This window comes from Melanotaenia boesemani, chromosome 9 (genome assembly GCF_017639745.1).
Source record: "Melanotaenia boesemani isolate fMelBoe1 chromosome 9, fMelBoe1.pri, whole genome shotgun sequence".
Lineage (NCBI taxonomy): Eukaryota > Metazoa > Chordata > Actinopteri > Atheriniformes > Melanotaeniidae > Melanotaenia > Melanotaenia boesemani.
In genome coordinates, this window is record NC_055690.1 from 14,596,415 (window position 1) to 14,621,850 (window position 25,436).

General features: G+C 38.8%; 1 protein-coding gene across 6 annotated transcripts in view; it reads right to left on the minus strand.

Moving 5' to 3' along the window:
- The window catches only part of robo1 (roundabout, axon guidance receptor, homolog 1 (Drosophila)), a 291,012-nt gene that overhangs the window by 136,548 nt on the left and 129,028 nt on the right, over nt 1-25,436 (minus strand). For 4 of the 6 annotated variants that reach the window (XM_041994260.1, XM_041994259.1, XM_041994258.1 and 1 more), the window contains one exon: nt 10,634-10,723. The exons of the other annotated variants lie outside the window; for them this stretch is intronic. In XM_041994260.1, the coding sequence (XP_041850194.1) occupies nt 10,634-10,723 (90 nt within the window). The remainder of the gene's footprint in view (nt 1-10,633; nt 10,724-25,436) is intronic. 6 annotated transcript variants of the gene reach the window in all.

A 25,436-nucleotide genomic window follows, 5' to 3' on the forward strand; every position in this document is an offset into this window, starting at 1 on the left:
TGATGGGACTATTTACAACTAGTAGTGGGCGGACCGATCCAAATATCGATAATATAGATACCAGTGTTGGTATTGTTGTCAATCATTACTAGTATAAAAACATCAATACTTCAGTTTCCGTTCCTTTCCTCTATGCAGTATGTGGTCCTAAAATAACACGTTAATTCTACAGATTAAGATTGAGCCTCAAGATCCTGGTATTGTCGATACTAGACCTTTAATTACCTGCTATTGGATAAATATAAAATCTTGCTGTACCATCATGTGACTTTGAACACCATTATTTACAACTCAGTGATTTCAAGACATAACAACAGATTGAATGCATAAAACAAACAAAGCCAACTAAAAAGAAAGTGATGGAAGGCAAAGGAAGTGATGTGAGGGAGGAGAGTAAATATGAACTGAAGTCCTGAGAAAGTTCATACTGGTGTTATTGTGCCACTTCTAAAGGAGACCACAAATCATTTCTGACTGATTGCTTAAACTCTGGGAGTGCAAATGTAACCAAAACTAAATGCACAATCTCCCACCATCGAAAGCAATTTACTATGTTTAGTCTGCATTGACCTTTTATAACGTCTCTACTGACCAAGAACATATCAATCCATTGATGAAATGGCTATGCTAATCAGCTTGATCTTGGATACATACATCAGTAGTGAAACATAAGTCATAGACTTACCCACGGAGAAAAAGAGTTAAATTTTAAAAACAGCTGGATAGTTAGACTGAAATCCACCATATTCAGACCTTGACATATTTCAGTGAGCACTAAGTGCAGTCTTGTCATATATTTGGCACATCTATGACAGAAACCTCAGTAACTGTCAGACCATTTGACTGCTTGTCCACTGTGGACAATTACTCTGGCCCTTCAGCTGAACATGAGAACCCAAGAAAGTATCACACTGGGCTCTATACCAGAAAAACACAGCCTGTCCACTCTGATGAAGCCAAGAAAAAAGTCTAAAAGTCTTTTAAAAACTAAGCAAAGCTAAAAATGTTTTTGTCACTATTATATTTAGAGTATGTCAATGAGTGAAGCAAGAAAGAGGCAACACACAGCAAGTATAATGCAAAGCAGTGTGTTAAAAAACATAAATCAAAGTGTGAGAACTTTCTTCTTCTTACTATAGCCTCTCTGTTCAGCTTCCAGACATGAATTAAAGAAAATGACAGTGAGCTAAACAAATCTTTTTTCTGTTCAAGAAATGCCCCCATGCATGACGCTGCTGCAAGAAACGAGAGGTGTTGAGGAGGGGCAGATGCTAAAAAAAAAGCCAGGGTGCTTTGCAGGATGCCTCAACGAGGTTTAGTGCACAAAGCAGGATGAGGCGATAAACAGGCTGTTGCTTTTCCGCTTGCCTGCGCACACTGAATCCCTCTTTCCCTGTCTCTTTTAACGGGCCTCACATTAGCATCTGTTTAGCGTCAGCCTCAACATGGCCTGTGGAGGCTGATTAAAATAACCCTGCTATCACGTAACATCCTGGCAGCTACATCAAAATACAATCAGATGTTGAAATATTTGCAGCAGCAGACATTGAGGAAGCTAGCATGAATGTTCTCTTCTGCTGTCAGATGAACGTTTATTGGTTGCTTCTGTTCAAACTGTCCTCATGGGAGGTTATGTTCTATGTAGGATAATATAAGCTCATTATGGTAACAACAAAACATTCAGCATAAGGATTAAAATCCAGCATTTCAGTTCAGCAACGTTCAAGTTGTTTTTATGCCTGACTGCACTCTTACAACACAGAGACAAGATATGAGAGCAATCTGTTGATTGACCAGCTGAACTTTTTCCCTCATACAGATGCAGAGAACACAAACAACATTGTGTTTCATGCTTAATTGGCTTAATTGGTTTAGAGACTCCGGAGACAGTAGGGCTCAGGGTAACTGAGCCAAGAGATTCTTTTGTTCTTATTAGCGCTGGAGCCGAGCCAGTAAGATGGCAGTGAGGTTCAAGACAAGATCCTCTGCTCTATGGCTGTCCTTTAAGTAGAAACATAAGCAGTGATTTCCTGAACACTATGACTTATATGTGAGTCGCAGTTTGCAAGAGCAAAATAAATTTGAGCTGCAGTTGTTTATGTGCTATTGTCCAGCTGTATGATAACATCATATCCATGTGGCATCGGCTGATTGTCAACAATTAGTAGTAATTAGTAAGAGTAAGGACCATAATCAAAAAGAAGAAAACAAAAAAGAAAAATTAATAAAGAATGAAAACTTTCACCACAAAGACACTTACAACTTGCTGTAAAGTTTGTTTTATGACCAGCTTCTTAGCTATACAGCATTATAGAACTATAGCAAACTAAAGTTAAACAGGATGGGCTGCAAACAACTCTCCAGGACTTTCAGCTGTGTTCTCTGCTAATGTTTATATGACAGAGCTAAAACACCTGCCATCTGCACTGTTCCATGCACACTGGAGTTGAGCTACAATTAGTTTTAGCCGCTCGTCCTGTCTTAGCATAGGTACAAATAAGTGGAAGTGAGTTAATATCAAATGCCCTTACAATGTAGATTCTATGAAAGTGTTTATGATCTATTGCCCCTTCTCTGTTGTGAATCATCATAAGATATTGTCCTTAAGATAAGTTAAGCTTTATTCATCCCGTAAAGAGGACATTTCTTTACCACCAAACATCACATTCACACGTTCACAATAAAGAAAAAAGAAAGAAAAAAAATATAGTGCAACATGATAAAAACCATACAGAATATACGAAAAACATGGTTCAGTACAAAAAAATTACACGTGTTTATTAAAACATCTGACACCCGCAGGAACAAAAGACCTTTTGAAACATTCAGTAGAACACTGAGGTATGACAAGATGTTCACTAAAAGAGCTTTTAAGACTATTGAAAACATCATGTAGATGATGGTTTTCAAGGAATCGAATGGTTCACAATTTGAATGTCATTCTTTATTTGAAGTTATTTGACTGGTGATTTTGTCAGATGTGGCTGCAGTTATAACATCAAGATTTTTATTAGGGCAAAGCAACAGTCTGGAAAAGCTTTATGTAACTGCAAACTGACACATAGTCGTAACACGTTTCTTTTCAGTCGCAATTTCTGATGCATTTAGCTGTGTGACATAGGAAACTGAAAAATATGTGAATGAGAGATGCTTTATTGGGAATTCAGCTGTACTAATTTTCACTTAAGCTGTACTTTTTAACAGAAATGTGACATTTCTCTTACACACATCTGCATGCACGTACGGCAGAAAGATAAATGTAAACATCATGGTGAATGTTTATTGGGTCATGCAGCGGTATGCTGTCAATACAATACAAATTATGGTGGAACTAGAATTTCAGCAGTTCTAATATTTCATCCATATAGGGTATGAATTTATCAATTATAGTCTAACCAACTCTTCCAAAAATAGTTGAGACATTTCACTCAAAATCCCATTTAGCCACATGGATTCACTGGATAAATAAATAAACAAGTCAGCCACACAAAAAACATTTCCAGTCAGTCAGTTTCAGAAATACTGGAGCAAAGCAGTGGGTTGATTGATGGTACAACCACAATTTGCACTGCTATGTGGCTAAAAACAAAATTAGTGCCTCAATCTAGCTTATTTAGCAGTTCTGTAGGCTAAATAGATATTTGGAATTACTTCTTTTTTTATTTATTTTTTCATTTTATTTATTTATTGTTTGTTTGTTAAAAAAAATCCGAAAAGTTAAATTAAAAAATGGCATTCCCAATGGCTGAAACAAACCTCACCAGCATGCCCAAAGTTTAGCAGAGCTGAGCAATCAGAAGACAGTATTAGCAATTTTTCTGTTTCTTGAAACTTTCCAGAGAACTCCAAATAAAATATCATTCTTCAGTAGTCGTGGTTTCAGTGCTGCTCAAGAGCCAACATCAGCGAGTGATCGCTCTCCGAAGACCCTGGGTAGACAAAACCCAAGCATTCTCCAAACCTCAAATAAAAAGTCTTTCTTTTTCTTTCCCTATTGCCATCAGCTGCCAAAACAAACGGGTGCTGTGATGAATGAAATAAATATGATCGATTGGATATCTGGTGCTGCTGACCTCACACCACGCGTTAGAGTCGAGGGAGCAGGTGCTGCTCAGATTTACAGCCACCAACACCCCCCTTCCTTTTTTTTTTTTTTTTTTTTTATAGCTTGTCCTGTCCAGCATCATAGCAAGCAAAATAATAATCTGGTTGCTGTATCGTGCTGAACAAATTTGCTCTGCCAAGGGGAGGCCTATGGGTAAGGCTCCTCTTGATAATGTGATTAATTAATTAATTTATTTACTTTGAATCACGGAATCTATGTAATCTTGCTGGACCTGACCGGAGGGGACAGAAAAAGATGGAAAATAGCAAAAAGATGCAAAAGGGAAAGAAAAAAAGAAGACAAAAAGATCACAGACAGAAGGCAAAGACCCTTCAATCTACACCATCACCAGACAACCACCCCCCTTCCTTAGCTCACGATATGTTCCTTTCTCACCCACAAACACTGAGCCCTGCTGAGACTCAGTCACACTGTCGACTCTCCAAATCCTCTTTAAAGCACAGAGTCTCAGGGAAACAGCCTTCATGTTGGCTCTGGATGAGCCCCATGTACAACATGTCTATGCATGAACCACATCACCAGTAATAAAAGCAGCAATGATTTTATAGATCATCAAGCCGTCAGTCATGGCTGATAGTTATTGCAGTAATTTCAACTGGGAGGGTTGTCATACAGAGGTTGCGGGACTTCTTTTGAGTTTTCTCATAAAGATGGCTAACTGATCTGAGAGCAAAGGCAGGGCTGAAAATGAACTAATTTTTCCAGACAATGTGGTTAAAGCATCAGTTTTAAGTAAAAAGAAACAAAATATTATGAACTATACTAAATGTTATGCACAATTCTAATGCAATAATACTACCCAATGAGACGTGAAATCAACTTTAGAGTTTAGAGGATTTAACACATGCAAGTATAAGAATATGTGCTCTTCAATGATGAGATTATGGCTAACATTTTGAGGTAAGCCTTATCTTAACTTAAAAGTATAACTAAGATTATATGTGGAGTTGGCTAAATATGCAGTTAAACTGAATTTATGCTTCAGCATCAAATCAATACAAAGTCTGCGGTGAATCCTATTTCAGCCATTCATGCTTGTGCAACTTGTGTCTGCATTGGCCTGCAGTTGAAGATGCTGCTTCAACTGATGGTGACTGAAAGCAAAATTTACCGAATGTAACTCATTCATTATATGGGGAGCTAGTAAAAGTTTACTCACATTTATTTAAAAGAAAAAAAGAAAGAGCTGCAGGCAAAATATTAACTTATTGTCTTAGTAATATGAGCAAACCTGTTTAAGTTCCAGTTATAGTGTACGTTTGTATTTCACAGGGGAGATATATTTTAGCAAAGAAACATAACGTGTAGAGTAATCTTAAGCAAACCAGTCAAAGTTGGTTTACTATGGTTTGTCTTGCTACTTTTAAGAGAAAGAAGCACATCAGGCTGCTGAAAAGCCACAGCATGGGCTACAGCATAGATGTACATTCTGTGTTGGTCTGAGGTTGATTCAGGTTTAATGCTGTTTTACCTTAAATAAATAAATAAAACCTTGTTTCATAGTATGGAGAATAGTTGTTTAGGGATAGAACTGTATTTTCAACCTAGACTAATAGTAAATAGTTTAATAAGTAAAAAAAAACAAAAACAAACAAACAACAACAACATTGGATTTTGAAAATAATAAGAAATGCAGTCTTTTCAGTAGATAAACCCTGACCCTGGGGAGGGTCAGTGGAATGAGTGGTGATCCCTCAGTGCCTGCAATATAATAACAGTGGATAATAAGTGTTTAAGTCTGAGTGTGTGTGTCTGTGTGAATGGTCAAATGAGAAACATATAGAAGGCTTGTCCCTTCCTTCCAAGTGCAACAAATCAGAGTGATGTAAAACAGGACAGGCTTGCAGCCAATGGGAGGGTACTGCATCACAAAGTTTTTTTGTCATCTTTCTGTCCTGCACTGCAACATGTTGAATATGTAGAAAAGCAAAACAGCAAGAAAATGTTTTGATAGCTTTACAAACAACTAACTCTCTAACTTAGCTGAGCTATATCATTTTCTTTTTTCCTCATTAAGGTGGCAAAGAATGTGACCCATTTACATCGGAAAACACTTATTATCCTTTCACTGGGAAATTAAGTATGTTTGATGAGGCAAGAGGAGCTGATTATTAGCACTTAGAAAACCCTATCCAATTTTCTTCTCAATTATCATGAGGACGCTAGAAACATGAATCTGAATATTCTAATTTAGTTCTCACAACACACTGTCATTTTGACCTGTGCTCACTCATGGTAACTCCCATTTCAAATCTTAACCCCACTTCAGTGCTTCTTGACTACATTACTCCACATGCTATCCTGACAAGAATGGTTAATAGACCCATTTCCTTGGGCAGGGTCGAGCTAAAGCAGGGCAGATCAGGGAGATGAAAAGAGATTGGATGGGGAACAAAACCCTCCTACCATTCTTAGCAGCTCAGAAACAGCGGGGAAGCTGCATTTAGGGCATTAGTGCATAGTTATAACTAATTATATCTCCAGTGAATCGCTCCTCAAGGTGTGGCCGTGGATCTTTCTCTGTCGTTGCACTGGGAAATGAATACTGTTGCTGCACTGAGGCTAATATATGAGAATGAAGCTGGCTGAATGTGTAGCTCTCTCTTTGCTGCCTACATCATTCTCTTCAGGGCACAAAGACGGAAGAACAGAAATGAGTGTGATGGAGATGTGACACAATGCTCCTGTTGCGACTCTTGGGTAATAAATCTGAGATTGACACTGTCCAAGAAATTGGTTTTCAGGGTGGGGACTCAAGGCCAAGTGTAAGAGCCCCGCAATGATGGCAAAGGATGAGTAGTGAATATGGCTCTCCATCTCGCTCATGGTAAAGCTGTCAGTGCTACAAATCCAGACACAGACAAATCAACGTCATTGTCAAAAAGGAGAAAACAGGCACCCTGAACTGTTACAGCCTGCAGCTGAGGCTTCTGTTTTTGAAATACATCAGCCTGAAACACTTTTACCCATAATATCTCTTATATGGGCAGTTTGGTGAAACTCACACAACGAACCAACTACACTACTGATCAATAGGCTGACCAATCACAGCAGGCTTAGAACTAAAACATTACAAATACAAAAAAAGAAGTAGCTCTGTAGGGGAATATCAAGTTAAACACCTGTTTCAGATAACACTTTGAATTTTAAATTTAAAGATTGTCTCGGCTCTTTCAGTATTAGTCAGATCTCAGGCGCAAATGATTCTTGCTTTTTTTCTTCAATGCTTATTTGCTTATTTTTCAGTCTACATGCATAAATGATAAATAATTACCACAAACTAATATTTAACCTTAGTAGAAACGTAGAGGACCTCCACCATTAATAAAACATTAATATCAAATATTTAATGTCAACCTTTTGTCATGACTGAGTCAAAAATGAGTATTTTGTTAGACATGAAGATGTCAGCGACTTATACGTCAGCCTGGTGGATGGTTCAGGTTCATCTTTTGCACTCAAGTCAGTTATTTTCTTCCCACACAAAAGAAAATCCAAACAGACTTGGTTACAGTATAACACAGTATCCTGCATCCTACACTGCATCATTTTCCTCTAAACTATAAATATGACTATTTTCTTTGTACAGAAACACAACAATAGAGGGCAAATAGGTAATCAAAGTGATATTTTTATATAAATGTGAAATAGCAGCCTGATTTGTACTACGGGCTGGATATTTCTGTCTATTGAATCATGACTTTCATAACACATTCTGTGCATATACATGACACGGAGAGAGCGATTTGTTTTGGCTGATCAGGGGTGTCTGCTTCCACAGCAGATAAAATGCTGTATTACAGCAGGCTGGACCCTTCTTTTCTGGAGCCAATCGGGGACGACAGCATGGCAACCTTCACTTCACTTCTCTCTCTTTATTCCCATCTTTAATCCATAACCTGACAGAGTGGCTCTCTGAAGTTGCTGTCCTTTGTGATTTGTGACAAACGCAATGGTAGCTGTCAGTGGAGAGGGAGGATATGGGTGCTGATGCGCTTTCTGAGGTAATGCTCAGCCTTTCATGTTAAGGCAGAGGAACGAAAGACGTGTCTCCTCCCTATGTGTGTTTGCCTGCCAAGAGACAATGAACAAAGTGCAAGTGCAAGAATTTTAGCATGCCTCTCTAAACCACTGGCTTCTCACAGGCCAGTCTCATTTATTATGAATGGGTATTTCTGTGCAAAGCTCTTCGATATCAGGAAACAATTTAGAGCTGGCTCACACTCAAGGTACTGGGGGACCAATAAAAAAAATAATAATAATATATATAAAAAAAAACATTTATTGTATTGCAAATTTCAGGTCAGCATGTGGTTTCCTATAAAATTCACAGTAGGCTCTATTAGTCCCAGGTGACTACCATACAAACATTAGCATGTCATTGCCAGAACTGTGCCAGATGTTTTTAGTTATAATAAAGTCAGATCTGAGTATTAAGGATATTAGTATTTCAACAGGTCATATATGATGACGACATGCTTCTCTATCAAAATCATTTGGGAGAAAGCACAGACCTCATACATAAATGTACCTCTTATCAGCATCACCTACATCATATGACAAAGACACAATTAAACACATCCAAAACTTAAGAGGATTATTGCCTGAAGTGCTTGAAGGTTTTTTTTCACTTCAGCTCAAACTGGCTGCCGTCAAGATTGTCCTCACGCTCCGTTCAGTGAGTCACGCTCCTTGAAAATGCACTGTTTGGCAGCCGTCCACTTTGTCCTATCAGGGCCACAATTAGGTATTAGGCCACATTAGTCTCATTTCCAATTCACTGACTAGGCCAGATCGATTGCCTTCATTTTCATGCACAAACCAGATTAAGGATGAACTCCTGGCACTGTCCAACAGAGATTTATCGTTCTAAAGATAAACCCAAATGCAGTGAAGCAGATATGATTTTCCTCTTTAAAGTCTCATCCAAGCCTGGAAAGTTTGTGTTGGAGCTATAACTGATATGTTACCTCAGGACGTGGGAATCCTGAAGATTTTAATTTAGTTAAATTGCCCCAATATTAATATATTTTTAGTTATAATATAAGATATAAACAAATTTTTTGATTTTACACTATGAGTAAAAATTCTGTTATGTTATTTTTAAAACTAAACAAACCCATCGCTGTGCCATCACACACATAACATTTATCTGGCAAAACCTGAAATGACATTTATTATGCTGTAGCTGCAGAAATGTAAGTATTCCAAATTCATTTCACATTTTTCACATTCACTTTTCAGTCAGGATCAAGCTGTTGCAGCAGAGAGGATCAATGACCCGACTTGAAACCTACAGACTTGAAAAAACACAGAAATGCCACGTGTCTGGCTTAAGATGATCATGTTACAATTTAGAAATTGAGCTTCTTGCTGTTTACTAATGATATTTGGTCAAAATTTGAAAAAAAGATTGGATCAGTTTGAAAAAAAGATTGGATCATTGTGTGTTCTACTGAACACACAATAGATTGTTTTGTGGCCTCAAATATTAATCTACAGCATTAATAAACTCTGATGTAACAGGTGTCATTGAATCAAGTTAGACTGGTACCTTCTAGAGTGCCATGCTGTATTTAATGATTTATTTTTTTTTTGTCATGTTATGGTCATTTTGCATTAAAATTAAAGATTAAATTGAAAAATTAAAAACACAACAGCACTTTTTGTACTTATTTAGGGCTCAGCGTCTTTGAATGCATTGTGTCATTACTGATGAGGCTCATACCATAATACCAATGATATAATCGTATAGATTTGGTGATTTCTTTCTGAATTTCCTTTAAAATCTACAGATACCAAGCAACTGCACACAGTGATGGACCCTTTTAAGATTTTTCTTGCATAATTTGGATTTTCATTTCCTTTGCTTGCCTGTGTGAGGTCCCAAAAATCACCTTGGGAGGTAGGTCTTCTTGCTGTGACGCCTCACTGTGAACATTTTTTCCCCTCACTCTGAGGAAAGAGGCCAGGAAAACTCAACCAAAACACATGTGTCATCAGTAATTTTCTCCAGACTTTATTCTGTTATGTGCACGTGTGTGTGTGTGTGAGGCAGTTAGCCCCTCAGGTGAACCCATTTCAGACTCATCTTTTCCCTGCAGAACTCTCAGCAGACTGGTGAGACTGGCTACAGGACTGCTACAGTGTTGGTTTTAGCCTTATTTTCACATAATTCTCTTTCCAAACTCATTTAAAACATTTAGCAGCAGTCAAAACACAAAGATCATGTTTGCATGTGCTGTACATTTGCCATATATGTAAAAAGTGGGATCTGATACTTTAAAATATTCTCTGAAAAGGTTTAAAGCAACTCCAGACCTGTAGTTAATGGTTTGTTTACAGTTCACTGCCGGACATGGGGTATCTAATAATTCTACTGTTGCATAAGGGACCACAAATGGTATTAAAGTGACTGTACAAAGACCTACTTGTTGGTACAAACCTCAAGTTCAGACATGGTGGCACAGAGAGCCTTCAGAATATGACTGAATACAACAGCAATACCTGTGTAGCCCAAAGTGTTGTCGTCTTCATGTTCGGATGTAGGAGCTGTTGTTGCCCCCTCGCTGGCACCATCCTGAGTGACTCCCGATTCTGTCAACAATAACACCACAGGGACTGAGAAACTGGATGCATTCTGCCCATTTTCCACACCCATGGTCCAGACCTCCAGCCCTCTGCATCCAGGATGCAAACAGACAGCAAACATGCTAAGAAATACCCAGATCCATCTCTTTTTCTGGTATCCAAACATCCACATAGCTAAAAAATGGAAGAAAAAAATTTAACTTGAACAGTGGACAGATTCCAAATGCAAATTTCAGTCAGTCGATCGGTAAGTGTTCATAATCTTCAGCTTTTCTCTGGGCACAGCATGAGGTTGTCCTGTTGTCCCGTGTTGGGCTTGAATGTGTTAAACAGAGGTATCTCTACCATATCAGTTGCAATAAGTGGCTGCACCCTGAAAGGAGCACATGGGCAGGACAAGGAGGGAGGGCCAAGTCTCACCCTGCTTGACTGACAATACTACAAATACTGTTCAAACACTTGTGATGCAAATACAACGATGCACCATTAATTGCTTATCAGTTCCTTATGATTCGGGGCTTTCTTTGTGCCTGACATGTCTGCAGATTGACAGGTTGAGTGTGCCCGACAGGCGGTGTGAGGGCGGGACAGTGGGGGGGAGGAGAAAAAAGAAAGGCCATAAGGGTTGGGGTGTGTATGGCTCATCAAGGAGACAGGAGGCCAACTGTGCCCTTATGATGGCTCTGTGTGAAATAAATCAGACTCAGCCATGCCCATTCTCTTTGTATACCACTGACAGGGGGTTAATTTGGGCTGGGTGGTCAGGGTGGGGAGGTAAGTGGAATCTTAATCATCCAATCCCTTTGGTTGAGTGAGTGGCAGTCTGTCGGAAGTATCTTTTTCCTCAGTGAGATCTGGCTTCGCTTCAGATAAATAGCAGACGTGCAGACAGAATCATTCATTGGAGAGTACTTTAGATCACCAGAGTGTGAAGGGGAAGGTGATCCATAATTTTATCTGCCACTCCCTCCATTAGAAAATTGACAGTAAAAACCTATGCAGGCTTTTCACAAAATGTGATGACCTGCACTCACACTTTAGAACAGACACGGTCAAATTAACAAAAACAAAGAACATTCCACATGCAGTGATCATGTCCCCGGCTGTGCCTGTAGTGTTGCAATTAATGTGACAGTAAAATAGCTTCATGCTGTGCTAAAGTTATTATCTGGCACTTTTTAGTCTATCTGGTAATTCAAACAGCAGCATCTGACTGACAACACTACATAAGAGCACAGCCTGTGAGTCAAACAAAGATACAAAGGTTGCTGAGAATCATGCACATGAATGAATGATGATTTACCAAACACATGAGATGAGGGTGAGCCAACACACTTCAGCAGAAGATGATATACAGTCTGACACTGATTGCATGACACCAAGTCAGCGTTTTAATTTTGAAGGTTCAAAAAGGGAATTTTAATCCTGAGAGCAATTACAGATAAATCACTTGAGGTGCAAACTAGAACGCACAACAATGAACAAAATACACACACAAAAAAAAAATTAGACATAAAAAGACACACACAGCATTCATTTTCAACTTGAATATAATTTGAATTTATTTTTAACATTCTTTAAAAAGTTTGTGTGTTTTCATTGCTGTCTTCTGATAAATTTTGTGTTTTGTGAATTGTTTGCTGTCATGTTTTCTAAAACATGCTTTTGGTTTTGGACACACTTTCCCTTAAATCTATAGTGTGTCCAAACCTTTGACTGGTAGTGTATTTTAACAAATGAGTTTTCATTTTTTGGCCTAGAAATTTCACAAAAACAAACAATGATTAAAACAATGATTGTGTCTTCTTGCAACAACTTAAGTGATTTTTATTCTTATTTATCTTTTAAAAATGTTCAACTGAAAAAATTAAAATGGCAGGAACATAAAATATTAATAGCACAGAATTCTTTAGCAAATGTTTGCTTAGTTACTATTAATGTGGCCTTCATTGTCCCCATTTAGATAGTCTTTATGTCTTCATGTGGGTGGTCCACAGTCAGAAGTCCAATTAGAGACCATTTCAGAGTTCATAAACAGGTGGTGTACCCAGCTGCCCCTGGGGCATCAGGATAGAGAATCAGGACCACAGTGTTGTCTCACTATCCCCTTTTAGTCTGTAGACTGCAACCAACACCAGATCCCCGCTGGCTAATTAGTGTGGCACATGTGCAGATAACTGACTCCTTATTAAAAGATACAAAGGCAGGCTTGCCTTCCCTTCCCCCCGCCTTTATTTATTCTGCCCCCTGAGTCCTCCTCAAACACGAGAGCATGCCTTTCTTTTCCCTTTTTTCTCTTTATCATAACCCTTTCTTTATGGACCAATTCACCGGGTGCAGGCTTTGGGCTCTGTTTTTATACTGCACAATGGTCAAGCCGACTAACTAGATTTGACTTGAATGCTTGTTTGTGACACAGCAGCTACAGTACGTGGCTTAAGACCCTGCACAACCTGGCACGACAAAAAACCTGAATCAGTGGCCGTGTTGTTGAAGTTGTGTAGTTGACAAATGCTGGGAGCTCTTAAAAAATATAAAGGAAGAGCACAAGGAGGTACGCTAACGTTTCATTGCTTTCTTGTTGTTGGCAGCAGCACTCTGACAGCCCATATAAGTGTGGATGGGTCTAAAATCCCGAGACAGCGGAGTCTAACTCTGGGCTTGTTAAAAGAACTGACTGAATATTTGATGTCCAAAAAGCACCTCTCATACAGGCTTATCAAGAAGTAACATATTTGTGTAAAAGACCCTGAGCAATTTCAATGATTAAATTGGTTTCTCTGAAAATGTTTTCTGCAATCATCTCTGTAACTTTTTGTCTGATGATAGAGAAAATGAACAGCCAACAAGAATGCTAATTATGGGGCACAACCAGCAAGATTTCACAATTTCACATCTGTCATCTGTAGCTTTCACAAAGTAAAACATTTAAATGAGATCTATGCTCATGAGGATAAAAATAAAATTAAACTTAACACACTTTTAAGATTATTATTTTTATTTTTTTACCATTTTTAGACCTGGATTCATATTTGCCACTACCATTAGAAACAGACAAAAGAAAAAAACTCGAGAGAACAGGCTTTTCCGAGGGTTTTCTTTTTGAGCAGAAATGAGTCTGCCTGCTTCCTCTGTTTCCATAGCAAAATTAAACTCATTTCCATTTTGATTACACTTTTTTTCTGTTTTGTTTCTGCATGACTAACAGGGCTTTAATCAGGCCTTTAGAGAGAACTATAACACAGCTCACACCGGACAAAGTGAAAGAAGAGAAACTGTAATGCTTTTTTAAACAGATGTAACATATGTTGGTGTTGGGTGCTTAGGATGGGTTCATGTCAGTGTATTAGCATACAGCCTAATAACAAATAACTACTTCTACTTCTTCTCTAATATCTTATAGCTTATAATCAAAATCAAGAAATTCTTTACTAGTTAGTGTTAGTACTTGTAACTTTATTTTAATTAAATGCACAAAGATTTTGTATTTCATATTCACCAGGTCGCAGTTATGTTGCATAATACCTACAAAATCTACCCACAGCCCCTCGCTGATTCAACAGTTATCAGCTGAAGTTTCCATCAACAGCCAAATACAAAACCAGTTAAAAGTTTTGGCTCACTTTCCTATTAAATCTGGGAAAGTGTGTCCAAACTTTTGACCGGTAGTATATATATATATTTACTCAAGCATTTATTCTTTAGTTGCCTCCCATTTATCATTTGTATACTAGTATTTTTCTATGATTAGAAACTTGTTCATTTGTAGTATTAAGAAGTGCTTGTAGGCAGCTTTTATTACCCCTTTATCATATAAATGAAGACAAATGTATTACATTCCAAGTAAGTAAGAGAAAGATGGATTACTAGGCTGAGTAACAGCTGCTGTGAGGAAATGAAATAATTTTGTCACACCACAACATCCACACTTTGCATCAGCTGTGCAGAATATTTCATCATACATTCCCATCATATTTTAGACTATTCATACAAAAGCACAGCAAATAATAATCAATTAACTGATGATAGAGCATGAAGGATTATCTGCTCTCTTGTAAATAAATTTTTATAAAAGGGAAAACAATTGCATACAAAATACCTGTTATTTTTGTTACATTTTAAGTAATACTATCTAGTCATACTCATATCATGTATTGGCCAGTCACAGTCACAGTCACACACACACACACACACACACATACATACATATATATATATATATATATAATCTCAGTCAAAACAAATGGAGCCAAAACTAAAAGTTAGGCCCAACTTGAAGCCCTTCAAGCAGCTCAAAAGTCTCTTTACATCTGGATATCCAGAGAAGTGTGGATAAATGTACTATCTTCTTTCTTTGTGAGAGATTTTATCTAATAAAACTTAGTGTTTCAATACAATGGAAACAAATAGTCACATTTAAAGAAGCACTACAGAACTTTAGCAAAGGTTCGCACTGACACACCCCCTAACGTCGGCTAATTCAACATCCATCTTGCATCCTACCTCCTCCCTGAGCTCTCTCCAGTTAGTAAAAACCCTTTCTTTCTTTTTTTTCCCCTCTTTTCCTCCTATAATGTCCTCCTGCATTTATTTGATAAATCAGCTATGGTGCACATTAAAAAAGGCCAGTATGTTTTTATATATGCAGTTGCTGCCGTGTGATGCTGTGTGTAAAGCGAAACTCAGCTAAAACGTGATGCAGCATCCTGAAAGCCAAAGTTTTGAAGTGAGGCTTCTCAGCCTTGGAACACTGCTGGGCAGCGACAGCTCCAGGAATCTACATAATAAATGTCACTGTGCTGACCTCAAAACTCTGAGTTTTAAGTTCGGAAAGTTACATAGTGTCATTTCAATGAAATGCCTATTGCCCTGACATCGAGCCACCTTCTGGCAGCATGTACACAAACACACATGTACAAAAGATGTCCACATCGAAGTTTAACATTGCACATCTTTTTATTTCCAGAATGTATTTAACATTCTAGTAAAGATATCAACACTGTTAAAACAATACTGTTAATATAACACTGTCTATATAAATTAGGGCTGCAATGCTTTTCTGTTAGGAATTGCACTAAAAATAATCTCTTAGCGAATATAAAATACTGGTTTTGCAGGTAGTTTCTACCTGTAATGTCAACTAAAATTTAACTACTCTAGCTGGAGGGAACATCAGTCTAATGACTAATATAACTATTCTGATCAGACTTGCCAGTTTTCGAGAGGATGAACACAGGATTTAGCTATTGACAGTATCTGTGCAGGTTTTGTGTATTGTATTTCTCCCAAACACTGTCTCGTTGGTTACAAAACCCACAGCAAATACAGGTACGTCAATCCTCAAGGCCAGAATGTGATTCATCTCTGAATGCATGATTGGTTTATTGTGGTTAAGTAAAAGTGCAAATGTCAAAGAAAAAATATGTGTCAGTTTACATGCTGATAGATTTGCTTGGAGGGCATCAGCAGCCAACCGCAAAGAGGAAAACAGACATACAGTTCCAGGACAAATGGTGCGGATTGGCTGAAAGGGTGCTAAATATTGCATGGTGGCTTTGGTGAACTTTAGCGCAATCCCTCAGTGCCAAGTTGAGTCACAGCCAGTTAGTAGCTCTCACTATAACTGTCACAGCTGCTCTCTGGGCAGTTTTATCCCTGGTGCTGAATTAACAGACTTTATAAAATACTTTTCATGGCTATCTTGTTCCCACACCTTCTCATGATGCAACACATATTATTGAGCCCACTTGAAACTTTGCTTCTCAGGTTTGTTTAACAGCACCAATGTTAAATAAGTTCAAAGCTTGCGAGGAGTCTGAACTTGCTCTAACAACTCAGAGTAGCTGGGGTAAACAAAGCTGCCAAAAACCCAGAAGTCCATCGTGGTGACATGAAAACATTTTCTGGCCATAAAAGACAGATTGTGAACAAGGATCAGTTAGATGGAGATTGAAGAATTTATCTTAGGTGAGAAAAATGCAATATTTCAAGAATTTAAATAGCTGTAGCCAAGGTGAACATTTTCTGAATGCTGGTTATGTTAGCTTGTTTTAGTGTTTGAGGCTCATGGTCATGATTCAGAGACAAATTGTCCACATCCACAGCACCATGGCTGACAGACTGGTGGCCTTCCATGACCTAATTTCACCATGAAATCTGCTTCTTTCATCTGCTATACCTCGTGCTTTACACCATTACCATGAGATTTCACGTGTGGGGAATCTGGGTGAGTAATGACAACTAAGACTTTGTTTATTGTATTAATCTTAAAAGATACATATTTTCAATAATCCAACAGGAGGAAAACGTAATCTATAGGAGAAACTTGAGGTTTCTGAATGTAGCAAATCAATATAATAGGGCAGTGGAGAAGATAATTCAGACTTTATTTCAAGGTGGCAGGAAATTAATGACAAACTACAATGATGCTCCCTCATCCAGCTTCTTTATTTGTTTAACTGGGCACATGTGCTCTGAACACAGACACAAATTCAAATGAAGACAGAGCCCTGAATCCTCGCTTTTTTTTTTTTTTTTGTATAATCTCTAAAAATTCAATCAATATGTTAATGTGAACAATCCTTTCCCCCCCAAAAAACCCCCCAAAAAACCAACAACCATTTAATCCTTCCAAGCGACGCATTCTGAAGCTGCTCCTTTGACAGTCTGACTTTGAAAACACACAAAAAATTTTTTTTAACATTTACCACCACATAAGTGCATTGTGATGTGGCTATTCAGACATCCAAATGCAACCACTGTTGCAAGTACGCAAATTTCACTGGGGGGAGAAGAAAAGATAATATGACTTGATAGTTGTTTATCCATGCTCTCAGTGCATAGTAACCACCTCAAGGCTTTTTGTGGCAAAAAATGCGAGCCAAGGGGAATTCTGTAACATTTTAATTAAAGATGCGCGGGGAGAAAATAAAATCCACCCGTGATGTGTAACCTTCTTAGACTTTGATGTTATGACACAAGGCTGTCAGTTCACACTTGACACACCTATTAATCTCGCTCTCTCTCTTCTCCGAAGCTGTGTTATGGTCAAAACAAATGAGCAAACATATGCATCATGGTTTTGAATCATCTTTGCTGAACAGCTCCAGTGACATGCAATAATTTCTTTTCTCTCTCTCTTTTCTGACCTCTGCTTGAAAAAAAAAATCCTGACAGAGCTCATTCCTTGCCATTTTCTTTCTTTCTTTTTTTATGCTAAAAATAATGTTATGAAAATTATATGGATAAATGTATACATTTTAAAACTTATTTTGAATCAAGGTGGCTCAACTCTAAATTTAGTGGAAGCAATGTTTTCATGTATAATTAGCCTTGAATGAGACATATTATGGCTTTTTAAAAGTTATGCTACTTTTTTGTAAAGTAATCTTACCCTGCAAATCTGAATGGCTCTATTAATTCACACCGGTGCTGTTTAAACTAACTCTGATCCACTTCCACGGATAGTCCAGCCTGTTTGGAGCAGTGCAAACACGTATTTGGACTCTTGTGCGGACCAAAGAAGTGAACTCTTGTCTGCTGGTACAGCATGCAGACAGCATGAAAGCAAACAGGCCATCCAGTGAACCAAAGACAGGAAGAGATGTAAGGCGCAACGAAGTGCAACTTGTCAGATAATTTGCTGTCTTTCCTACATACATTTCTGTATATACATTTTTTATTTTCTCCATTGTTTAATTGTGGTAAACAAGCCAGTTTAGGTCCTGGCAAACACTCATCCATATTCTCTTCTTTTTTCTTCTTTTTTTTTATATTTTCTTTCTTCTGAAGTGTAAAAGCCAACCAAACTAAATCAGTGTGCAAAAATTCTCGCCAAATCAAACCAAGTCCCCCAGACTATCCTGGTGTGAATGGGTCTTAAATGTAACATTTTCAAATACAGGTGCCCAGCAACAAATGGGTGTGCATTTTTCTGGCAAAATATGAATTTTTCTTTCATAATAGGTTCAATAACTTTTTATTTCACAAAATTCACTTTCTAAACATGCCTAGAGCCATGCCAGCATTGCTTTCTCTTTGGGACAACACACACTTAGATAGACTTGTATGTTATGCTCAGTACCGAGTTCATGGTAATGATTTTGTTAATTTTTCTGTGATGGCCATGTCACAGTTCACTTCCAACCTCATCTAAGTCAAGCAAACTGAGCAAACAACAAGCGCTATCTCCTATTCACAGCCTCACGCATCCTCTGTCTGCACAAACACTCATTCCGCCATGGACTGGTGCTTGTCAGGGAGAAACATGTGTATGCTAATTTAATGTAGCACACACTTACCATTCACAGTCCAATGAGAGAGTGCAGATAAACCAACTCATGCTCTCAATATGTCGAGTTCTGATTAGAAGAGATGAAAATGAGGCCCTGAAAAGATGTGTGGTAAGAGCGTTGCAGGCATCCAGCCAGTTTCTCAGCAGCACTGGAAAAAAAAAAAAAAAAAAAAAACTCTGCAAAATTTAAAATCAGATAAATACTGGCAGCCTTGGTAACAGAATGTATGTCAGGATTTTAGCTGTTTTTACTATGTCCACAGATGTGCAAAATAGTTGGTAAGACCACAAGGAGACTGTAAAGATGGCCCAAATCTGCAGAACAACATAAAAAATCTTGCTTTTCTTTTGTTGTTGCCTGTTACAGCTTTGGGAGCAAAGATGAAATGTCAGCAAGCCTGTGGTGAGGATTTGAATTTGGTCTATGTGACATTGGGTTAATAACACCCGGACACTTCTCAAGTATGTCACATAGCCTTGCACCTTTGTGATGTCATTCTTAGTTTAAAAAACCCTAGGGATCATGGTTTCAAACATCCAATAACTCACGGGAAAAAGGAATCTAGGAGAAGTAGTTGTTAAGCCAGCTCAGATTAAACTCATTCATGGTCTTGACTGAGTGCCTTTGGCATTATGTTGTTCTAAAAGAAAGACAAATGATGTGCTAAAATGTGTAGCAGTAAAATTCATTAGGTTGTCAAGTAAAAAAGGGCTTATGATGAAGAAAAAGCTGACAGCATCACCTAAGGCATGTTTCAAGTCAAAATACTTAAGGATGAAGGCTGGATCAAGATTTATAACGTGAGAACACAGCGTCTGCTTTGTCTGACAGGCTAAGACATAGATTTTCCCTGTGGAATTCAATGACAGCTCCAATGCAGTCCTTTTTTCTAACTGAATAGAAGAGTTTTGATTAATTTACAAACCAAATCACTCATATCAAAAGAAGGAAAATGACTGATATTGTGCAACATAAAACGGCTGAAAATATGACGTCTAATATACCTTTAAAACTGTCACCTCATTAAATCTAAGCTTGTTTCCACCTGATATCCCGCCTCAGGGCATTCAGATGATGACATAATTATAGGCTATAAAACAAGTCATAATATTGCATTTTGCTTTTGCCATTAGTCATTGCAGTGCAAAATCTTGTCAAAGATATTTATACAATTAAGATTCAAGGATCTATTAACCTCCTACTTTATATGTTTTTCAATATCATTGCAGTCAGTTACTGTATGAGAAACTGGTATACACACAATATGGGCAGAGATGAAAAAAGTACTGCTACGAGCTATGATGTCCAAACCTATAAACAAATGGTTCACGAAGAAAATAATGGTGCACAATGTAAACAACAGTTGGACAGCAATGGATGGAGTTTGTTTTTGGGAACCAGCCACAGAGTTGCACCAGCATTTGTATTTGTGACTGGCACATCATCAATGGATGATTAAGGACAGGTACAACAAAGGATTTGCGACCAGGCTTTAGCTGAAAGGAAGGTCTGTTCCTATAATCAAAAACCACGTTTTACAATCCCGAGCCACAAGTTGTAAGTAAAACTGAATAAGTTGTGTGTTTTGTTTTGATAGTTTGTGAGCAATGGTCAAACTAAAGGAATTAACCCACACTTACTTTACCTGATCGCTACCAGCAATGGATCATCATTACATGTGTGATTGACACTGTAGATGGAAATGCTATGATTGTAACAACCAGGCCAAAAACACCCAGCTGATTAGCCACGTGTAAGAATAGATGTATATGGAGGGATGCTACAAATGTAATAACCGAATGTAGCTCCTATCCAGATCAGGAAACTCCTGCCGTGGAATACTCACTGCAAAGCTAATTGCCTCAGATCATTTTCACTTTCTACTGTATATCAAAATATTATCACTGTGTGAACAAATTTGCATCGTTGCATTGACATGTCAACATATTGTCATGGTAAATAATGTTTAATCATTCTCTAACCCTAGAGATTAGCTTAGCAAGAGGAGCAAGAAATACTATCCATCCATCTATACTTTTTCTACTGCTTATCCAGGGTCGGGTCGCAGGAGCAGCTGCCTAAACAGGGAAGCCCAGACTTCCCTCTCCCTGGCCACATTTGCCAACTCGTCCAGGGGGACCCCGAGGCATTCCCAGGTCAAGAGATGTAGTCCCTCCAGCACATCCTGGGTCTTGCCCAAAACTCATTTTGGTCGCTTGTATTCGCGATCTCATCCTTTTGGTCACTACCCACAGCTCGTGACCATAGGTGAGGGTAGGAATGTAGATCAACCGGTAAATCGACAGCTTTGCATTTTGGCTCAGCTCCTTCTTGACAGACCAATGCAGAGTCCACATTACTGCAGATGCCACAATGATCCGCCTGTTCCATTCTTCCCTCACTAGTGAACAAGACCCCAAAATACTTGAACTCCTTCACTTGGGGCAGGACCTCATTCCCGATCTGGAGAAAACATTCCACCCTTTTCCGGCTGAGGACCATGGTCTCAGATTTGGAGGTGCTTATTCTTCGCTTAATTCCCAGCCGCTTCAAACTTGGCTCGCTCCAGCATAAGCTCCAGATCACGACCCAATGATACCAACAGAACCACATCATCTGCAAAATGCAGAAACACAATCCTGAAGCTACCAAATGGGATCCCCTCCGCAATTCAGCTTCACCTAGAAATTGTGTCCATAAAAGTTATGAACAGAATCTGTGACACAGGGCAGCCTTGGCAGAATCCAGCCAGCACTGGAAACATATCTGATTTACTGCTGGAAATGCAGACCAAGCTCTGGCCGTACAGGGACTGGACAGGACCCTTGAATAGACCTTAGCCTCAGAGATAGGAGAGCCCATGACAGGATCCCCAGATTCTGCTTACTCATCGGAAGATGTGTTAGTGGGATTGACTTCCAAGTATTCCCTCCACCGACCCACAATGTCCTAAGTCGAGGTCAGCAGCCCCCCATCCCCACTGTACAGAGTGTTGATGGAGCACTGCTTCCATCAGATGCTGGGCCAGAATCTCCTTGAAGCCATCCAGAAGTCATTCTCCATGGCCTCTCCAAACTCCTCCCATGCACAAGTTTTTGACTTAACAACCACTGAAGTGGCATTCCGCTTAGTCTGCTGATACCCATCAGCTGCCTCTGGAGTCCCACAGGCCAAAAAACTTGATAGGACTCCTTCATCAGCTTGATGGCATCCCTCACCACCATTGACTTTGAGGATATCCACTGCGACAGGCACCAATGACCTTACGGCCACAGCTCCAGTTGGCTGCCCTTAACCACAGAGGCACGGAACACAGCCCACTCAAACTCAATATCCCCCACCTCACCTGGGACATGGTTGAAGCTCTGCTGGAGATGGGAGTTGAAACTTTTTCTGACTCTTTCTGAAGTGTTTACTGTGGTAATGCCGACTAGTTTCTTTCCACCAGGTCCCCATAGCTATTGTTTGTCTCAGACCAGCAGCTGTGTTCCGCCTGGTGTGATCTGGAAAAAAATAGTCTGGAGACATTTCGTTTTCACGTTGAAATCCGGGTCAATAAAATGTAGCGTTTGTCTCTCTGTGACTCTGGGAGCTGGTGGATTATTTAGTTGCGACTCACAAAAATTGAACATTTTTCTATTTTTTTGTGTTGCGTCGCAAGCCCCCGTGTGCACGTCTACGTGCACGAACACAACATTTTACATGCACGACTGTCGCCTGTCGCTTGGCTGGAGGAGGGCAGCGATTTTCGCTTCCTCACGCAAGTTTACATAGAAAATTATGGAGAAGGAGCGCCGCCGCCTCCCGTGTGTCCAGGTGTCTGCAACTCGTTCTGAATAAAACTAAAGCGGTCGGGCTGTGAGAGGAGTCTGCAGCAAAGCGCTTGAAAACAGCACAAATCAAGGGACAAAAAATAATCGGACCATTTCATTTTTATGATCGTTGAAAACCCAGATCGTAATTGCAATTAAAATTCGATTAATTGCCCAGCCCTACTAACTATATTGTAACAATGCATGAAAGTGTTAGCACATCGCTTGTTTCTGGCAGAGGCTGATCTGAGAGGATTGATATAAAATAAAGAAAGGGGTTTGTGAAAAATGCTTGATTAATACCTGCCCTGATGGACTTAAATATTAAAATAAATTAGCCTGAAATTAACAAATATAACAATTATAACAACAACAACTCTATGTATTTGCCCTTGTTAAAGAAACTCACAGGGTTTTATCAGACCTGGTTTCTGATGGCTGTTCCTGGCTGGAAATAAAAGGTGTCACATTACACTTGGGAGTGCTAAGGAAGCGGAGGGTCAGAGGCTGTGAGATATTGATCTTAAATCCAGAAAAGGCGAGAAATGCAACAAAGGACAATGAGCCGTTCTCTACTCCACCTGTCGAAGCATTGTACAGGCATTTTGCCCCACAGTCAGCTTACTTTATTAGTTTTGAATAGATAATATAGCATTCCCATCTGTTTGTGCAGAAAATAAAGAATATTTTCCTTCCAAAAAAGTGTAGAATGTAGAAAGTTGCATGTAATAACTAAAGATATAAGTAAATGTTTCTCAGAGCAGCAAATCCACAGTATTGTAAGTCATGAAAAGCACCTACAACATATATGTTGAAATTTTCAGAGAGTTCAAGGTTCTGTAGGAGATGAAATTTTTTCTTTGGTGTCAGACATCTGGTGGTAATGTTCAACAGTGCCTTCATGTGGTCTGATAATATTTTGAGCTTTTATTTTTATCCCATTAAATGTTGATGCAGTGCGAGCCTGTGCAAAGTTAACTGTACACATACATTCATATGTCTACATTAGTCTAAACTAAATGTAAAAGTAGGAGACTTAAAGTTATAAGCTCCCTGTTTTCCAATAGGAAAATATAGAAAGACTCTTTTGTATTAAAACACCAACCTTGTGTCATTCCAGATTTCCATTAGCAAATCAACAAGACTGGTTCACTTCAGGTTTTTCTGGTGTGGGGTTTTAATGCCAACTAAAGTCACCTCTTATTGATTCTTAAATGGCCTGTTCCCCTGTTTAAGATGCCAAAACCACAAAATAAGTTGTCTACTCATATATGAATGATTCTATATTAACATCAGGAGTGTACAGTGTCTTTTACTCAATTTTATATTCTTTACTCCCACTGTTGTTTGTCACCTTCAACTTCAAAAAATCCTGTAATGGAAACAGATGGCTTAAAAATCCTCATGAAGATGAAAAACACAAGCTTCCAGTTAACCAGAGTCTGAGGAATGGATTTTCATCATGACTGTGCTGATACTGGTAAACAGAGCTGGGGATTGTTGTGAGGAAATGATGTGTGCTAATGCTGTCTCAGCTGCAAAAGGATGCTGATACACAGACTCTCTCCAATCACAGACCCACCACTGACACAGCTGGATTGCATTCACACTGCTACAATGGCAGCTATCCAGACAGCAGAAGTGGAATAAGCATTGAGTCACGGGAGAATATATGTGTTTGTATGTTCAGAGCTGCTTGAAAAGGTTTTAAAAATGCTGAGGAATAGTTGCTACTCTGTCTTTGCTGCATGTAATGGCTTCAAAGTGGTCCAACAGTAACAAAGCAGGACTGCTCCTGCTGCTAATTATCTACCACTTTAAACAGCTCTTTCTACACGCACAGCTCATAAACTTCCATAAATGCAAATACCACAAAAACTGTGCACAAGTGACTTCAGCATTAAGATGCTCTACTCTCCAGAGGTGTGAGGCCTCTCCTATAATTACCACCTCATCAGTGAACCAAGGGAAAAACAGAGGCCCCAGCAGATTTTTGTCTGGGATGGTAAACAGCTTGTCCCATCTTTGCTGTGGTTGGACGGTAGGCTTTGCTTGCATCAGCCAGACACACTGTCTGCCTGATCTGTGTGCATTTTCTCTACCGTTTGTCTAATTGCCCTGCAGAATTTCAGAAAAGCTTCAAGCCAAGGCAATGAAATTTGGTCTTTCTTTAGACCAAAAAAGAAAAAAAATGCTACCTCTTCTTTCATGTTTGGGCTAGATTATGGTGACGTTATGTGCATGTATCTTTGCAATTCTTACATGCTTTGAAAATGATCAATGGAGCTTGAGGCTCATCACAAACCTCCAAACCCATACATATTCCTTGGATGGTATGGCTTTTTAACATTAGTCCTGTACATTTAAACATTCCCACATTCTCATTTATTAAACTATTCTTCATCTGTTCCCAAATTAGCTACAGACATATATCCTCCAAAATTCTGCTTCCATTTGGCCTGCATTGACTGTGATGATTACATTTTTCTAAGATTTTGGTGCCTTTAAATTAAGGACATTTTCTATTCCCTTTAACCTTTAAATGATATTTACATGTATATATTACATTAAGTTAATTGCATATGTATTGTTGTGTGTAAATTGTAAAACAAG